The sequence below is a fragment of the Triticum dicoccoides genome, chromosome 4B (assembly GCF_002162155.2).
Source record: "Triticum dicoccoides isolate Atlit2015 ecotype Zavitan chromosome 4B, WEW_v2.0, whole genome shotgun sequence".
NCBI lineage: Eukaryota > Viridiplantae > Streptophyta > Magnoliopsida > Poales > Poaceae > Triticum > Triticum dicoccoides.
The window spans coordinates 18449200-18468431 of record NC_041387.1 but is presented as its reverse complement, the minus strand read 5'-3'; the positions used below and the strand labels follow the sequence as shown (position 1 = coordinate 18468431).

Here is a 19232-nt window from a genome sequence, read left to right as displayed (position 1 = left end):
GTGAAGGCTTGAGGTAGGGGATGGATCTGGCCATGGCGGCAGGCAGCCATGGCAGTCGGCGAGGGGAGCCTGGCCGCCGGCGAAGTAGCTCGTGGTGGCCCAGTCGCAGCTCGGGGAGAGGGGAAGGGATGGGGAAGGGGTGGAGAGGAGGGGGCAGAAGAAGAGGGCTACCGCGCGCCCCATGAAAGAGACGCGAGGAAGAGGGAGACCGGTTCAATGTTTCCGCCGGTGCCCCGGCCCCAAACGTTTTCCTTATTTACTGTGTAGAGGAAAAGCGATGTTCCGTTATTGGGTTATATGAGTCCGAGTCGGGCTGGCCGTAGGCCGTGCGTGCGGGCTCCAAGCAGAACCTAATCCGAGCACAAGCTGCATCAACGAGTAGAGCGCGCGTGTACGTCGCGTCATGACTGGCTGGAGCGTGGAGGATGGATGCATGCCCACGACGTTTTGCTTATCTCTACTACTTAAAAAGTACGATAAAGTTCTCATTTCACTTTTTTTCCCGTCACCCCTTCGTCTAACCTTTCATATATACTCCCTCCGTTCCAAATTACTTGTCTCAAAAATGGATAAAAATGAATGTATCTATAACTAAAATACATCTAGATACATCCATTTCTGTGACAAGTAATTCCGAACGGAGGAAGTATATATGATAATCAATCATCTTAATTTACTTACCTTCTGAATCAATTACACTTTTATTTACTTACCAAACTTCTATTCAAAATATAAAGTAATTCACAGAAAGAATTTGATGAACATTCATTTACACAATCGCATTAATATTGATAAGTAAAACACAAGCTAACGTACTACTCCCTTCGTTCCATAATGTAAGACGTTTTTTGACACTATACTAGAGTCAAAAAAACGTCTTACATTATAGGACGAAGGAAGTAGAATATTTATATCTCGTTGTAACGCACATGCATGTTCTAGTATAAATTAAACACATGTACGAGACATACATCTCTCTCTCGGCGTCGTCGCGGAAGATGGTCCCTAATTTGAAGGCGGAGCCAGGCGCCGGCCGGCCGGTCGCGTCCCAATCAGGCCACAAGAAACCGTTGGATCTGTTAGAACAATTTGAGACGCATATTCGGTCTACTGAGGACCAAATAATCACATGAGTACGACACTGAGATTTGTTAATGAGGTATACTGACATGGCTACGTCCCAGACCAATGACTACGAACACTCCTCTTGATGACACCGTCACCGGGCATCGACACACGCCTATGCTCTTATGTTGGCATATGTTACATAGTGTGTCTACCCCTAAATTATATAAGAGGTTTGGGGTACAAGTGTCCTACTCGAACACAACTCGTATCCTGTGTGCACACAATACGACTCCAAGTCTAACTATAACCTACCTTGTCCAAATAGTCGACACAATTCCAGCAGGATCTGACACAGTCGCTTCTTCAACCTTGTCCCGAACAAAAGAATGCACAGGGAAAAGAAAACAAAGCAGCGCCTCCCCTCACGCACGTCCACCACCGTCGACGCTGCTCACCAGCGCCACCGTCGCTTGTTCCCAGCATGGCCCTCCCCCCTGTACAGCGCCTCCCCTCACACACGTCCACCACGGTCGATGTTGCTCACCAACGTCATCGTCGTTATTTGAGACGAAGTGCATCTTGGTGGTTGGTTCCTGCTAGTTTTCCCACTTAAATGTAACTTCATTTTTATGTAAAAGGTAGAGATTGTCTGCCTTAATTGTTGTTCTGCGCATAACAACATACGTTGTTTCCTTTGTCATCGGTATGTTACTTGCCCGAGATTCGATCGTCGGTATCTCAATACCTAGTTCAATCTCGTTACCAGCAAGTCTCTTTACTCGTTCCATAATACATCATCTCGCAACTAACTCATTAGTTCCATTGCTTGTCAGGCTTAAGTGATGTGCATTACCGAGAGGGCCCAGAGATACCTCTCCGACAATCGAAGTGACAAATCCTAATCTCGAAATACGCCAACCCAACATGTACCTTTGGAGACACCTGTAGAGCTCCTTTATAATCACCCAGTTACGTTCTGACGTTTGGTAGCACACAAAGTGTTCCTCCGGTAAACGGGAGTTGCATAATCTCATAGTCATAGGAACATGTATAAGTCATGAAGAAAGCAAATAGCAACATACTAAATGATCAAGTGCTAAGCTAACGGAATGGGTTAAGTCAATCACATCATGTTAATTAAATGACAACACATGTCTATGGTTAGAAAACATAACCATCTTTGATCAACAAGCTAGTCAAGTAGAGGCATACTAGTGACACTCTATTTGTCTATGTATTCACACATGTATTATGTTTCTGGTTAATACAATTCTAGCATGAATAATAAACATTTATCGTGATATAAGGAAATAAATAATAACTTTATTATTGCCTCTAGGGCATATTTCCTTCACCAAGATGGGATCTCGTGGGTACAGAAGGTTGCGGCGGTGGAATTAGGTTTTTGGCTCCGTCTCTGATCGTTTGAGGGTACATAGGTATATATAGGAGGAAGAAGTACATCGGTGGAGCTTCGTGGCCCCACGAGGGTGGGGGCGTGCCCTGGGGGGGGGGGGGTAGGCGCGCCCCCCTACCTCGTGCCCACCTCGAAGCTTCCTTGGCGTAGGGTCCAAGTCTCTTGGGTCATATTCGGCGAGAAAATCACGTTCCCGAAGGTTTCATTCCGTTTGGACTCCGTTTGATATTCCGTTTCTTCGAAACTCTAAAATAGGCAAAAAAAACAGCAATTCTGGGCTGGGCCTCTTGTTAATAGGTTAGTCCCAAAAATAATATAAAAGTGGAAAATAAAGCCCAATATGGTCCAAAACAGTAGATAATATAGCATGGAGCAATCAAAAATTATAGATACATTGGAGGCGTATCAAGGGGCGGCGGCCATAGGGGAACCCTAGATGGGTTTGGGCGCGCCCACCCCTAGGAAACTTACCCCCCAAGCCGGAAGAGGCGGCTTCCCTAGGGGAGGTGCCCCCACCTCTCCAGGTTAAGTGAGAGGGGTTGGGAGGGGCGCGCAGCCCCTTAGTGGGCTGGTGTGCCCCCTCCCCTTGGCCCATAAGGCCCCCAACGCTTGCCGTGGCCTCCGAAACACCTTTCGATCACGTTGGTCGTCACCCGGTACTCCCAGAACAATTCCGGACTCCCATACCCTTCACCCAATATACCGATCTTCACCTCCGGACCATTCTGGAGTTCCTCGTCATGTCCAAGATCTCATCCGGGACTCCGAACAACCTTTGTAACCACATACTATTCCCATTACAACTCCAGCGTCACCGAACCTTAAGTGTGTAGACCTTACGGGTTCGGGAACCATGCAGACATGACCGAGACACCTATCCGGCAAATAACCAATAGCGGGATCTGGATGCCCATATTGGCTCCCACATGTTCCACGATGATCTCTTCGGATCCACGATGTCGGGGATTCAATCAATCCCGTATACAATTCCCTTTGTCCATCGGTATGTTATTTGCCCAAGATTCGATCGTTGGTATCCCCATACCTCGTTCAATCTCGTTACCGGCAAGTCTCTTTACTCGTTCCGTAACGCATGATCCCGTGGCTAACTCCTTAGTCACATTGAGCTCATTGTGATGATGCATTACCGAGTGGGCCCAGAGATACCTCTCTGTCATACGGAGTGACAAATCCCAGTCTCGATTTGTGCCAACCCAGCAGACACTTTCGGAGATACCTGTAGTGCACCTTTATAGCCACCCAGTTACATTGTGACGTTTGATACACCCAAAGCACTCCTACGGTATCTGGGAGTTGCACAATCTCATGGTCTAAGGAAACGATGCTTGACATTAGAAAAGCTCTAGCAAACGAACTACACGATTTTGTGCTATGCTTAGGATTGGGTCTTGTCCATCACATCATTCTCCTAATGATGTGATCCCGTTATCAACGACATCCAATGTCCATGGTTAGGAAACCACAACCATCTATTGATCAACGAGCTAGTCAACTAGAGGCTCACTAGGGACATGTTGTGATCTATGTATTCACACATGCATTACGGCTTCCGGTTAATACAATTATAGCATGAACAAATAGACAATTATTATGAACAAGGAAATATAATAATAACCATTTTATTATTGCCTCTAGGGCATATTTCCAACAGGGCACCCCCCCGGCATCGTCTCACCACGAGCTAGCCCCACATTACCTCCCATCGACAACTCCACATCGCCCACTCCTTGCTCTCCACGTGGTCCGTTTTCGCCCATGGGACCGCCTCGCGCACCCATCTCCTCCTTGCTCACCCCATGCACCATTACACCCCCACCACCACCGCCTCTCCGCGCGATACACGTTGACACACCTGCCAACGAACACCAAATGTAGACCCGCGCTAAATCCGGCTTTCACCTACCTAAGAAGCACACCAATCTAGATCTTAGGCCTGGTCCTCTATTTGTACCGTTGTAATGTGCATCTATAGCGTGCATATATACACTGCTAGACAATGAACCGAATATAGACGCAATCACACAATCCAACTAATATGATCCCTATTTGACGCAAAACACGTTATATAGGAGCTCCGGTCCAATAGAATGTCGGTTCCACAGGTTTGCTCATGAGAAAATCCTATATGCCGCATATTGCGGCAAATAGTCGTGCTTTCGCGTAGAACCGAGCTAGCGACCTGATATATGGGCAGACCCATTTTAGCAGTCAGGTGCTCCCGATTTTCGTAACCTGTGAGAAGTTCATGTTCGGGTTTTTTCTGTTTTGGAAACCTTCAAGAAGGTTCCTGAACCATTTTTTAAATTTCATGTTGATTACTTTTACTTGTTTTTTTTTATTTTTTACCCTTTTTCTTATTTTCTTTATCTTAAATTTGAAAATTTCAAAAAAGTTCACAATTTCCAAGTTTGTACAAAAAATTAAAATTTATTTAAAATTTCAAAATTTTGTTCATACTTATAAAAAAACATTCACGTTTTTTTCAAACAAAATTTAAGTAAATGTTCGAAAATTCGATAAATGTTAGGAATTTCGATTTTTTTTATTTTTTAAAGGTGTTCAGAATTTAAAAAATAATATGTTTTTCAAAAAAGTTCACGTTATCAAAAATTTTTTTGAGTTTCAATTAATATTCCAACTTTCAAAAAAATCATGGATCGAAAAAATGTTCCAATTTTTTTGATCAACTGTTCCAATTTATAGACTGTGCACATCTCGCTCCCGCTCTGTACGCAATTGACCGGTCCAGCAGGACGCCGCCTGTGCGCTGACGAACCAGATATCCAAACGCGTTTTTATTATTATCAGAAAAAGAAAAGATATCCAAACGCGTAAAGGAGGAAATAGACTAGGCCAAGGATCGGCCAGAATCCAGCTCTGGCTTTGCCGTTTCCCGGTCGCGGTCGGAACCGGCTGGGACGCGCTTTAGCACGGCCCCCTGGAAATATATATTTGCAAGAGCTAGCCCACCATCGGCATATACATCTCGTATCGCATCTCCGAGCAAGAGCGCCGGGCATCGTCGTCCGTCTGTGTCTCACAAGGAAGTCCATACGCGCCGATCAATATCCATGGCCCTGGTGGCGGCGCACGCCGACATCCTCGCGTGCGTCCTCGGCCGTCTTGCGCCGCGCAGCCTCGCCACGTGCCGCAGTGTCTGCAAAGGCTGGCGCGCCATTGTCGACGATTACCGCCTGCTGCGGACGGACCTCCTCCCGCTCTCGCTCCACGGGATCTTTTTCATGGAGGACCTCTGCCCGGACCCTCCAAAGCTCTTCGCAAACCCATTCACAAAGCGCAGGATCAGCGACGCAAGCCTTGGTTATGTCGAGAATGACGAGGGTTCATTTATCAAGAATCACTGCAACGGGCTTCTCTTGCTCTCCAACCACCTGGTGGTTAACCCGGCGACTCGGCAATGGGTGCATTTGCCTCCGCCCCCGCCCCGGTGCACCGGAATGGAGGACTTCAACGACGACGTGTGCCTTGTTTATGACCCTACAGTGTCGCCGCACTACGAGGTGCTTCTTATTCCTTGCGTCTCCTACGGTCTTGATTCCACAACAATGTTCACGGAGGAATCGGAGTGGCCGCCCTCCGCCTACGCAATACAAGTCTTCTCTTCAAGGACATGGAGATGGGAGGAGAGGTCGTTGGTCCGGAGAGGAGAGGCTGCGGGGACCATCGCCGACATGGAGCCATATAGGGATTTTGTACACCGTTACGCCGTCTACTGGAAAGGAGCGATCTATGTGCATTGTCAAAATGACTCCATTTTACGGTATGCATTCGCGCCCTGGTCATCACTTTAATCATGTTATTTGTTTTTAAGAAGATGAAACTCATCTCACCAGACTAGTCTCTCTGTTTCACAACGTAGCTAGTGCATATTTAGTCTAGAAAAAAAATTCAAACATGTTTACGTTTGACCAAGTTTGGAGAATATAAACTACATATGTCTAAATGATTTAATAAATAAAATATAAATATACACTTTATGATGAATCTGATGATACTTAATTTCGGATTTTGAATGTTGATATTTTCTTCTATAAGTTTGGTTATAAACATAGACACACTTGATTTTCTAAAAATCAAATATGTGCTGCATTATGGAGCACAAGTGCTAGTATCTGTTAACAGACATCTTATCTTCATCCATCTGATATGTTTGCAGCATAATCTTATCGGACGGTTCATATGAAGTGATTAAATCACCAACAGGAAGTAAAATGGAAGATTCTACCAATCTTCATCTAGGGAAATCAAAGAAGGGGGTGTACTGCACTTTGATTTATAATGATATCTGGGGGGGACTTCAGATTTGGTTGCTTACTGAATCATGTGGTAAATGGGAGTGGGTGCTAAAGAATGACATCAACTTCGCGGCAGCGGTGGCAAAATTTTCTTGGTTTTCTCGTGATGAAAACCAAGGACCGTGGATCCTACAGAAAGGTGATTGTGATGAAAATGTTAAGGAAGCACCAGTGCAAGATAACTATGAATGGGACTTCGACAATGGTATTATCCTTGCGGCTGAAGATAAGGTTGAATCTGACGATATGAATTTGGGAGTGCTTTATTTCCTTGGATTTCATCCATACAAAGAGATTGTCTTCCTACGAACACAAGCGAGGGTAGTTGCTTATGATTTCAGTAGATTGAAAGTACAAGACTTGGGCCAGTTACGTGTACAGTGTGTAGGAAGTGTTTTCCCCTACACACCATGTTGGACGGGAGATATATCTGAAAAGAATTAACTGTGCAGAGAGTCAATATATACGGGGTGTTTCTTTTGAAGGAAATGTTTTTTTTAAGGAATACCGGGGTGTAGGGTGTGTTTTAAATGAGTTGTTACCTGTATATGTTCATGAATGCTTAAAGAAGATAATTGTAACAGTCTACTCCGATCTTGATTCCATTTCTTCCGTGCGTGTTTTTTTATGGAATGTGCATTAGAATATATTGAATGGTTTTACCAAGCATATGCGAACAATCGGCCGCGGATATGCTAGCTTGTACTTGTTGCTCCCAAACAAATAATGAATTATGAAAGGACCGACTAATGTGTTGTTTGAGATGCTTATTTATTTTGAGACGAAGAAAGTAGTAATTATCTGAATCACATCACAGAGAGATAGATGAGCGTTTAAGCAAAACGTTAGCTTACGTAGAATATCTTCGTAGGTCTAGCATTGCTCCTCTGCATCAATTTCATACGTACTCTAAATATGGAGTCTCCGAGCAAGAGCGCCGGCGATCATATTCATCGCCCGTCGTCTCTGACTCTGATTCAAAAGGAAGCAGCAGCCGTACGCACCGATCAATCCATGGCCCTGCCTCTGCCCCTGCCCGACGACATCCTCGCTTGCGTCCTCGGCCGTCTCGCGCCACCCAGCCTTGCCGCGTCCCGCTGCATCTGCAAAGGCTGGTGCGAGCCGACGGCCGCCGTCGGTTGCGGACGGACCTCCTCTCGCTCTAGCTCTACGGGATCTTCTTCATGGAGATGGACGTCCTCTGCGGGGACCCCCAAAGCTCTTCGCAAACCCGCTGACGAGCCGCAGGATCGACGCAAACCTTGACTACGTGGAGGAGGATGTACGCATCAAAGAATCACTGCAACGGGTTTCTCCTGCTCTCGGTCCACCTGGTGCTCAACCCCGCCACACGACAATGGGTGCGCTTGCCTCCGCCTCTGCTGTGGTGCACCGTGACCGGGATGGAGGGCTTCTACAACGTCGTCTGCCTTGCCTTTGACCCCACCGTGTCCCCGGACTTTGAGGTATTTATGAATCCTCGCGTCCCCTGCAATCTTGATTCCACGGAGACAATATTTACGGCGGAATCGGAGTGGCCGCCCTCGTCATGTGCAATACGAGTCCAAATTTCGTGTTTTGACCCTTTTGTGAAACAAAATCGAGATCTGATCCCAGTTTGAAAACATTTCGGGATTTGACCCTTTTGCCTACCGCCAGGTGGCCCGGCGGTAGGATCATATAGCCTACCGCCTAGAGATGCGGCGGTAGGAAACTTTTCCACGCCAGCAACGATAACGGCCGCCGTGCCCCTTCCGTCACACCCTACCGCCGCCCCACCAGGCGGTAGGTTGTCTGATTTGGAAGCACCAGTGCAACATAACTATGAATGAGACTTCGACAATGGTATTATCCTTGCGGCTGAAGATAAGGTTGAATCTGACGATATGAATTTGGGAATGCTTCACTTCCTTGAATTTCATCCATACAAAGAGATTATCTTCCTGCGGACACAAGCGAGGGTAGTTGCTTATGATTTTAGTAGATTGAAAGTACAAGACTTGGGCCAGTTACCTGTCCAGTGTGTAGGAAGTGTTTTCCCCTACACACCATGTTGGACGGGAGATATATTTGAAAAGAATTAACTGTGCAAAGAATATATATATAGGGTGTGTTTTAAACGACTTGTTACCTATATATGTTCATGAATGCTTAAAGCAGATAACTGTAACAGCCTACTCCGATCTTAATTCTATTTCCTTCATATGTGTTTTTTTAATGGAATGTGCATTAGAATATTGAATGGTTTTACCAAGCATATGTGAACAATCAGACGCGGATGTGCTACACTTGTACTTGTTGCTCCCAACGAAATAATGAATGATGAAAGAACCGACTAATGTGTTGTTTGTATCGACGGGACATTCGTTTATATACTGACTATGTATGTGCTCGTGCTTTGTCACGTGAGCCAAATTTTGTAATGCTATAGGAGCATATACATTGGCCTTATCCGGTGCGATTAGCCCCCCACCACTCGTTCCCCATCTCCCCGGCCACCCCTCCGCCCCACCCTCGACCCGTGCCGCCGCCCGATCCAGTGCTCCGCCCGCCGCCGCCTTTCCCTTCCCGTGCTCCGGCTGTCGCCGCCGCCCCACCCGCGCTCTGGCCTGCAGCTGCCCTTCCCTCGACCCTCCCCGCCGCCGCCCACCCACGCTCTGCCCCAGCCTCGTCGTCTCGTCCCGCGCCGCCGCCGCCCTTCCCTACACATCCTGTCAGGCGCCTCACATCCTTAAATGTCCTTAGCGCTCGGATCTGCTCAATGGCTTTGATCTTGTCGGGGTTGGCTTCGATCCCGCGATGGGACACAAAGAACCCAAGCAGCTTGCCGGAGGGAACACCAAATACACACTTCTCTGGGTTGACCTTTAGATTGATCTTGCGCAGATTATCAAATGTCTCTTCCAAATCCTGAATAAGGGTGGCCTTATCCTTGGTTTTTACCACAATATCATCCATATAGGCTTCTATGTTTCTGTGCAACTGTGGCTCAAAACCAATCTGGATTGCCCTTGCAAAAGTGGACCCGACACTCTTTAATCCAAAGGCATGCGGACAAAGCAGTACGTACCACGTGGGGTGATGAACGATGTCTTCTCTTCATCTTCCTTGGACATGAAGATTTGTTGATACCCAGAGTATGCGTCCAAAAATGAGAGAAAATCACAACCTGGAGTGGAATTCACAATCTGATCAATGCGCGGCAAAGGAAATGGGTCTTTCGGGCAAGCCTTGTTGAGATCTGTGAAATCTATGCAAAGTCTCCATTTCTCGTTAGCCTTCCGGACTACCAGTGGATTTGCCAACCACGTGGGGGTGCAATACTCCTATGACCAAACCAGTTGCCTCAAGTTTCTTGATCTCTTCCGCAATGAACTGATGCCTCTCCAAGGCCTGCTTCCATACTTTCTGCTTGACAGGTCGGGCATGTGGGCAGACAGCAAGGTGGTGCTCAATTACCTCCCTGGGAACACCGGGGATATCAGATGGCTGCCAGGTAAACACATCGATATTCGCCCGCAGGAAGACAATGAGCGTGCTTTCCTATTTGTCATCAAGGGTGGCGCTGATAGTAAAGGTACCATCAACGCCAGCCAGCCATGCCGGGACCTTCTTCACTTGAGGTACAACAACCTTGGATCTTTTGCTGTTGGAGCACTCCGGCATGTTGTCAACGGGTGTCGTGCACTCGGTGGGGGCACGCTTCCTGGACTCCTTGCCGGAGGTCTTACAGCCTCTCTTCTTTTCTTTGCTTTCCTTGGCGGGAGATGCCGCTATCGCGGCCTCTGCCGCGACCGCATCCCGGTACATCTTGTCCACACAAATAATGGCATACTTCTCATCTGATGGGATGGTGATGACTCCCGGTGGCCCAGGCATCTTCAAGGTGTTGTAGGCATAGTGAGATGCTGCCATGAACTTAGCCAGGGTCGGGCGTCCCAGAATCCCATTGTACGGCAGAGGGAGATCAACCACATCAAACACAATCCTCTCAGTCCGGTAGTTCAGTTCTCCCCCAAACGTTACCGGCAGCGTGATCTTTCCCTTAGGACGGCTCCTGCCGGGATTAACTCCTTGAAACGTGTCGGTAACCTCTAACTCTTCTCCTATTTGAAGCTTGCCGATGACTGCCGGGGAAATCAGAGTCAACCCGGCCCCGCCGTCCACCAGCATCTCTATGACCTTGAGGTTGCAGATTGTTGGAGAGACCAACAACGGAAGCATCCTACCATAGTGGTGCGGCTAGGATGGTTCTCCTCGTCGAAGATGATGGGCGTACGGGGCCACTTGAGCGGCTTCCGGGCCTCTGGTGCTGGTTCCACGACATTGACTTCTCGCGCCCACCGCTTGAGCTGGCGGTGAGAAGCGTGCAAAGATGCACCTCGTCAATACATAGGGCGTCTGTGGCCTTCTGAAACTCTTGCTCACTGGTTTCCTCTTAATCCCCTCCATCACTCTCATCATTACAGGCTTCCTTCTGTCGACCTCTGGCGGGCTTTCCATGTTTCCGAAAGAGCTTGTCGGGGCGGTTTGCTTCACCACCTCGGCCCTTCCCGCCAGCAACATTCTGACATTTTTCCTTGTCATGCTTCTCATACTCTGCTTTCTGCTACTTGACAAGCTGCTCAGCCTGATAACACTCTTGAAGGTCGTGGCCCTTGGTCCGATGAATCTTGCAATACGACCCATCACCTTTCCCAGCTTTCTCGGCAGCAGCGGCTTCCCTGCAGTCAGTGCACACGGCAACTTCCTTGCCGGGGACATCTGCTTTGGCCTTCTTGCCGGTACTAGGCGTACCAGATCCTTCAACAGTCATCACTGCCTTATCTCTCCGCTTCTATCTCTTCTTCTGACTAGTTGATTCATCCTCATCCTCTAAATCAACATTGATGCAATCTTCCTCTCCGGGCAATCTCCTTCCCTCCTCCATCCAACCACACTTATCCACTAATGTGTAAAGCTCATTCACAGTCTTCGGCAACCGCACGTTCATCTTGGAACGGATGCAGCGGTTGCGCACATTGGACTAGAAGGCAGCTATTACGGCTGCCGGATGGATATTTAGGATATTTCTATGAGCTCTGCTGAATCTCTGTAAATACTTATGGAGAGTTTCTCCTTCCTTCTGCTGGAGAAGCTGCAAATCGTTGGGCCTGCCGAGTTCCTGATGGCCGCCAGTGAAGGCGCCAATGAACTCATGGCAGAGGTCGGCCCACGACGAGATGGAGTTCTCCAGTAGGTGCATCAGCCAAGACCTCACATTGGACTTGACAGCCAAAGGGAAGTAGTTGGCAAACACCTTCTCATCTCTTCCCCCGGCAGCCTGAACAACGATGGTGTAGATACTCAGGAACTCTGCTAGGTTCAGCCTCATGTCGTACTTCTCAGGTATCTCTGGCTTGAACGTGCGAACAGACGGCCAACGGACTTGCCGCATCTCTCGTGTAAAGGCAGGGCTGCCAGCCTCGAAAGGTAGGCACCCGCCAACACTGAGCACGAGCTCGTCGACGTTGAGGCCGTCGTACCCGTCGGTCCGGTGAAGGTCGTCGCAGCGTTGCTCGACGACGCGCGCGTCTCCTTTCCGCCTATCCTCCGGGGCTCGACGTTGGCCTGGACATGCTCAAGGGTCAGAAGAAGCCATCGAGACGTCGTTAGGGTCTTGATTCGATGGTGCTCGCTCTGGCTGTCGTGGCGGGGACTGCACCTTGGGGATGGCCCCTTTCGTACGGTCGGCAGCATGAGCTGTTGCTGTCGCTTGGGGAGGCTGCGGCGGGCTAGCTCGCCGCGAGCCCCCAGCTTCAGCGAAACCGAGTAGACTCTGGATTGTGGCATGCCATTCGTCCATGTTGCATGAGTACTGCGCCGATGCCGTCCTTGCACGCATTTGTCTCCAAGACAAAGGGCTATTGGAAATCGGGCACAACCAACACTGGTGCTGCCATCATCGCCTTCTTGAGCAGCTGGAAGGTTGTTTCTGCATGAGGTGTCCATTGGAAAACCGTGCCTTTCTTCAACAAGTCTGTCAGGGGTCGGCTAATCACCCCGTAGTGCTGAATGAACTTCTGGTAGTACCCTGTAAGCCCCAGAAATCCACGAACAGCACGGACCGATGTGGGTGTAGGCCAGGTTTGCACCGCTTCAATCTTTGCTGGATCGGTGGCCACTCCATCAACGCTGATGACGTGTCCGAGGTACTCTATTTTGGGTTGAGCGAATGCACATTTGGATCGTTTGATGACCAGTTCGTTGTCACGGAGGAGCCGGAACACTTCACGTAGCCGACGAATGTGTTCGTCCAAGGTGGAAGTATGCACCAAGATGTCATCCATGAACGCCAACACCCCATGTCGGAGCAGAGGGCCTAGAACCTTGTGTATCACTCCTTGGAAGGTGCCTGGTGCGCGAGACAGGCTGAAGGGCATAACTAGGAACTCGTATAGGCCTTGATGCGTGCGAAAGGCTGTTTTAAACACATCTTCATCCGCAACTGTGATCTTGTGGTACCCGAAGAGCAGATCCAACTTGGTGAACCACTTCGCTCCTGCAATCTCGTCGAGCAGCTCATCTACCACTGGCATGGTTGCTTGTTCTTGATCGTGATAGCATTTAGCTGTCGATAGTCAACACAGAAACGCCATGTTTCGTCTTTCTTGCGAACAAGTAAAACTGGAGCAGCAAATGGGCTAGAACTCGGGCGAATTGTAGCCGCACGGAGCATCTCTTTAATTTCTCGCTCAATCTCATCTTTCTGCTAGGTGTGTACCGATACGGTCTAGCAATGACTGGTTGTGCTCCTGGAATAAGAGGTATGGTATGGTCATCCATACGATAAGGGGGTAGCTTGGAAGGTACGCTGAAACGATCATCGAACTCCTACAACAGGGACTGCACCTCTGCGGGGATGTTTTCCTCCTTCTCATGTATGTGCACGGCTAACAACTCTTGTTCTTGGTGAACTTGCCTGACCTGCACTGCTGCTGGACTGCCCCACGACGTAACAACCCTTTCAATTTTCCCACGGAGACTGGCTTGCACTTGGTTGGTGTTGACCGAATCCCTTTTAGCGTAATTCGTCGGCCTTCATGTGTGAACCTCATCCACTTCTTGTGCCAATGTACCCACATAGGACTGTGATTCTTGAGCCAATCAACGCCCACAATGAGATCATACTAGTCGAGAGAAAGAACTTTCATATCCTGGCAGAAGGTGTGCCCTTGAGTCCACCACGGCAACTGGGGCACAATAGTGGAGCTCGCCAAGGTTTCCCCACCCGCGACGACGTAGGAGGCCGCTGGCATGGGCTAAGTGGGAAGCTGAAGCTCCTTTGTCAGTTTAGCATCCACAAAAGAATAGTTGGCTCCAGAATCAATCAGAATGAGGATGTTGCGCTTGCCAATCATGCCATGCAGGTGCATGGTTCTTCTTTTGACTGGTGATGTAGTGGATCTTGAATTGGTAAGCAACATCACATCTTCCTCTGAACTAGAATCCGACATGTGTTGCGGATCAGGAGGATCATCCAGCTGCAAGATTTCCAGTTATTCCTCCCCAATGTGAAGAGGCACTTTGTCGGGGCATTTATGACCTCTTGCCCATGGTTCACCACACTTGAAACACAAGTTCTTGGCCTTGCTGTAAGCCCGTGGTGCCTCCAACTTTTCGGCCACCTTCCGCGGTTCCTCTGGTGCCGATTGGCGCTTGTTTCTGTCCCCATTATTTGATTGCTTGACAAACGATCGCTGGCTAAACTTAGAGCTATTGCATGCCTTGTCGTTGTCGAGCTCCACTTCGTGCAACAAGGCCAAACAACTAGCAGTATCGACATCCTCTAGTTGATGCAATATAGCAGCAGTACGAATTTCAGGACGAAGGCCTGCTATATATCTCTCAACAAAGAACACTTCCAATAGACATATGAAAGTTTCGCCCCTTTGTCCATCTTGCTCGAATGGGCAAGAAGATACAAAGCACATCTTGTTTCTGTGTCAGAAGGAAAAAGAGGTTTGGGGAAAGCTGGGGATGTACGAGGTAATTAAGAAATCTTGTGTTACTGATCATGCCGGTGAGGCGGTTCTTGAATTTTTACTTCTTATGCCGCACTAAGAACTATCTATATTAGGTTGCTAAAATACAAGTGAATTAATCGCGATAACCGCCTGGTATTATCGTGGGAGAGATGCATGTTGGTTCATGAAGGGAAATCTCAAGATGTGAATCAGATTTTGATGGGGATTCGTGCTATAACTGCAAACTATGTGAATGCCCACTCCCCTAGTGTGACTAGTAGAAAAGAAGGATGGAGCCGACCTCCTATGGGTTTTGTTAAACTAAATGTTGATGCTTCTTTTGACCACGATCTGCTCAGGGGCACGGCAGGTGCGATGCTCAGAGATGACAAAGGAAACTTCATTGCTGGCGGAAATTGGAAGATCGATTGGTGTGCTGATGTACTAACAGCAGAAGCGATGGCTCTTAGGTTTGGTTTAATTCTTGCACAAAAGGTGGGATGCAATCGTCTTATTATTAACTCTGAAAATATGGAAGTCATTGACACAATGAAGAATGGAGGACAATCGGTGGGGGTTGCAGCGGCAGTATTCTAGGAATGCTACTTCATGGCATGCGATTTTCCGTTGACTAGATTTGTACATTGTAATAGGGTAGCTAATAAGGTTGCTCATGAACTTGCTAGGCTAGCGAAAGCTTCTTGTAAGTGCATCTAGTGCCACCCCTAGCTGGTTTTGGAGTATTGACGACAAACCTGGTTGAGGGACTAATGTGTTTGTGAGAATTGCAGGATAACACAGGTAGTAGTCCCTCATTGATTCGGTTTACCTACCGGAGATGGCCCCTAAAAATGTATGAAGACATTGACGACAGTGGTGGTATATGAAGATATTCAGATTGAAGACTATGGAGCGCGAAGACTTAGTCGTTTTGCTGTTTCCTTTTCTTCTTTGTCGAGTCATAGGAACCACTGTACTGTTAAGTGGGGTCCAAGTGAACAAAGTCAGAGTGACTGAAGTGATGCTCAACCAAAATCCTATGTCTTCGGGCGAAGACAATGAGAGCAAATCTTATCCAGAGCTGGATGAGTCAGCTTTGCTTGTAGCCCAAGTAAAGTTGTCGTGTGTGTTTGAAATCTGACCATTGGAACATGTGTCAGTTCCTTAGTGACACACGGTCATTTCGGACAAATCAGGTTGGGTTGCCTAGTGGCTATAAATAGCCCACCCCCTACACCATAAATTGGTGGCTGCTCAGAGTTAGTACACGGCTTTTGTCGTTTGAGAGCAACCCACCTCCGAAGCTTTTGAGAGAGAGAAATCCTTGCGAGGACAAAGCCCAAACACCCAGAGCCAAAGAGTGTGAGGCATCACTGAAGTCTTTCTGTTTGCGTGACTTGAAGACTTATTACACTTGAGGACTGTGAATCCTCCAGCCGGTTAGGCGTCGCGTTCTGAGCATCCAAGAGTCATTGTGGATCACCGGTGAACGAAGTCTGTGAAGGTTTGGAAGTCTACCTTGAAGACTTATCAGAGTAATTGGGCGAGGACTGGGTGTCCTTAGCTCAAGGGGAATAAGGTGAATACGTGGTCTTCTGAGTTGAATCTCAGCCTCCCTAACCAGACGTACAGTTGTCACAGCAACTGGAACTGGTCCAACAAATCATGTGTCCTCATCAAGTGACTGGTTCTATCCTCTCCCTCTCATTACTTACAGTTTGTCTTTGTGAAGTCATTGCCCGATTGCCGTACCTATTGACTTCATTGCTTGACTACTATTGTTGTTTGGCTTCATACTATATTCCATCCTGATCTTTACTACCTAGCTGCTATTAGTCTTCGTGATTTCACTTCATTACATCTTGACTATGGCTTGCTTAGTGTAGTCTACCTTCCGCTGCATTTCAATAGGTTCATTTCTATTGTTTGTCTTCAAAACTTCCATGTTTTGAAGACTTTCATAAAAATCACCTATTCACCCCCCCCCTCTAGTCGATAACTAGCACTTTCAATTGGTATCAGAGCAAGGTACTCCCTTGTTCTGTGTGATTCGGTTTAACCACCTGGAGTTTTAGCTATGTCGACTGCAGGGATAATCAAAGTCTCCGCTGCTTGCCCCGTCTTCGATGGAACTGAATATCCCTACTGGAAGAATAAGATGCGTATGCATCTTGAAGCCATTGATGTCGACCTCTGGTATGTCGTCAAGAATGGCGTTCCCAAGACTAGTGAAGGTGTCACTCCTGCTGATGTCAAGAAGTTCATTCAACTGGATTCTACTGCCAAGAACATCATCTGTGGTCATCTGACCAAAGGACAGTATGGCCGTGTGGGTGCTCTGGAAACGTCGAATCTAGTCTGGGACTGGCTGTCCAAGGTCAACGAAGGCGTCTCAACCCAGAGAGATCAAAGGGTCAGTGTTCTTCGCAACCTCTTCAACCGCTTCAAGAGAAACGACAATGAAAATGTCCAGCTCACGTTTGATCGCCTCACCGACATCACAAATGAGCTTCGTGCTCTCGGCGCCACTGAGATTACCAAGCATGAAATGGTCAAGACACCACTGTTGGAAATATGCTCTAGAGGCAATAATAAATTAGTTATTATTATATTTCCTTGTTCATGATAATCGTTTATTATCCATGCTAGAATTGTATTAATAGGAAACTCAGATACATGTGTGGATACATAAACGACACCATGTCCCTAGTAAGCCTCTAGTTGACTAGCTCGTTGATCAATTGATGGTTATGGTTTCCTGACCATGGACATTGGATGTCATTGATAACGGGATCACATCATTAGGAGAATGATGTGATGGACAAAACCTAATCCTAAGCCTAGCACAAGATCGTGTAGTTCGTATGCTAAAGCTTTTCTAATGTCAAGTATCATTTCCTTAGACCATGAGATTGTGCAACTCCCGGATGCCGTAGGAATACTTTGGGTGTGCCAAACATCACAACGTAACTGGGTGGCTATAAAGGTGCACTACGGGTATCTCTGAAAGTGTCTGTTGGGTTGGCACGAATCGAGACTGGGATTTGTCACTCCGTGTGACGGAGAGGTATCTCTGGGCCCACTCGGTAGGACATCATCATAATGTGCACAATGTGACGAAGGAGTTGATCACGGGATGATGTGTTACGGAACGAGTAAAGAGACTTGTCGGTAACGAGATTGAACAAGGTATCGGTATACCGACGATCGAATCTCGGGCAAGTACTATACCGGTAGACAAAGGGAATTGTATACGGGATTGATTGAATCCTTGACATCGTGGTTCATCCGATGAGATCATCGTGGAACATGTGGGAGCCAACATGGGTATCCAGATCCCACTGTTGGTTATTGGCCGGAGAGTTGTCTCGGTCATGTCTGCATGGTTCCCGAACCCGTAGGGTCTACACACTTAAGGTTCGACGACGCTAGGGTTATAGGGAATAGATGTACGTGGTTACCGAATGTTGTTCGGAGTCCCGGATGAGATCCCGGACGTCATGAGGAGTTCCGAAATGGTCCGAAGGTAAAGATTTATATATGGGAAGTCCTGTTTTGGTCACCGGAGTTTCGGGTGCTATCGGTAACGTACCGGGACCACCGGGAGGGTCCCGGGGGTCCACCGGGTGGGGCTACCTACCCCAGAGGGCTGCGTCGGCCAAGTGTGAGAGGGGACCAGCCCCAGGTGGGCTGGTGTGCCCCCCCACCAGGGCCCAAGGCGAAGAGAGAAGGGAAAGGGGGGAAACCCTAGGCTCAGATGGGCCTAAGGCCCACCTAGTGGTGCGCCCCCCCTCTCTCCCCCCATGGCCGCCCCCTAGATGGGATCTAGGGATGGCCGCCACCCCTAGGGGTGGAAACCTAGGTGGGGGCGCAGCCCCTCCCTTTCCCCTATATATAGTGGGGGGTTTGGGGCTGCCATACACACAAGAACATCTCCCTCTTGGCGCAGCCCTACCCCTCTCCCTCCTCGTCTCTTGCGGTGCTTGGCGAAGCCCTGCTAGAGTGCCACGCTCCTCCACCACCACCACGCCGTCGTGCTGCTGCTGGATGGAGTCTTCCCCAACCTCTCCCTCTCTCCTTGCTGGATCAAGGCGCGGGAGACGTCACCGGGCTGCACGTGTGTTGAACGCGGAGGCGCCGTTGTTCAGCGATTAGATCGGAATCAACCGTGATCTGAATCGCTATGAGTACGACTCCTTCATCCGCGTTCTTGCAATGCTTCCGCTTAGCGATCTACAATGGTATGTAGATGCACTCTCCTTCCCCTCGTTGCTAGATTACTCCATAGATTGATCTTGGTGATGCGTAGAAAATTTTGAATTTCTGCTACGTTCCCCAACAACTACTGAGATCACTTGACAGCTCCTTTGACACCCTTGCCCTCATGATACAAGAACGCCCTGA

The 19232-nt window shown here is 48.2% G+C and overlaps 1 protein-coding gene across 1 annotated transcript; it reads left to right on the top strand.

Annotated features, from left to right (window-relative positions):
- The first annotated feature begins 5566 nt into the window (after positions 1 to 5566).
- Positions 5567 to 7377, top strand: LOC119293222 (F-box protein At5g07610-like). Its single transcript, XM_037571765.1, has 2 exons — positions 5567 to 6287; positions 6684 to 7377. Exons 1-2 carry the CDS (start codon positions 5578 to 5580, stop codon positions 7264 to 7266), a joined length of 1293 nt encoding a protein of 430 aa, XP_037427662.1. The 5' UTR covers positions 5567 to 5577; the 3' UTR covers positions 7267 to 7377.
- Positions 7378 to 19232: the final 11855 nt, after the last annotated feature.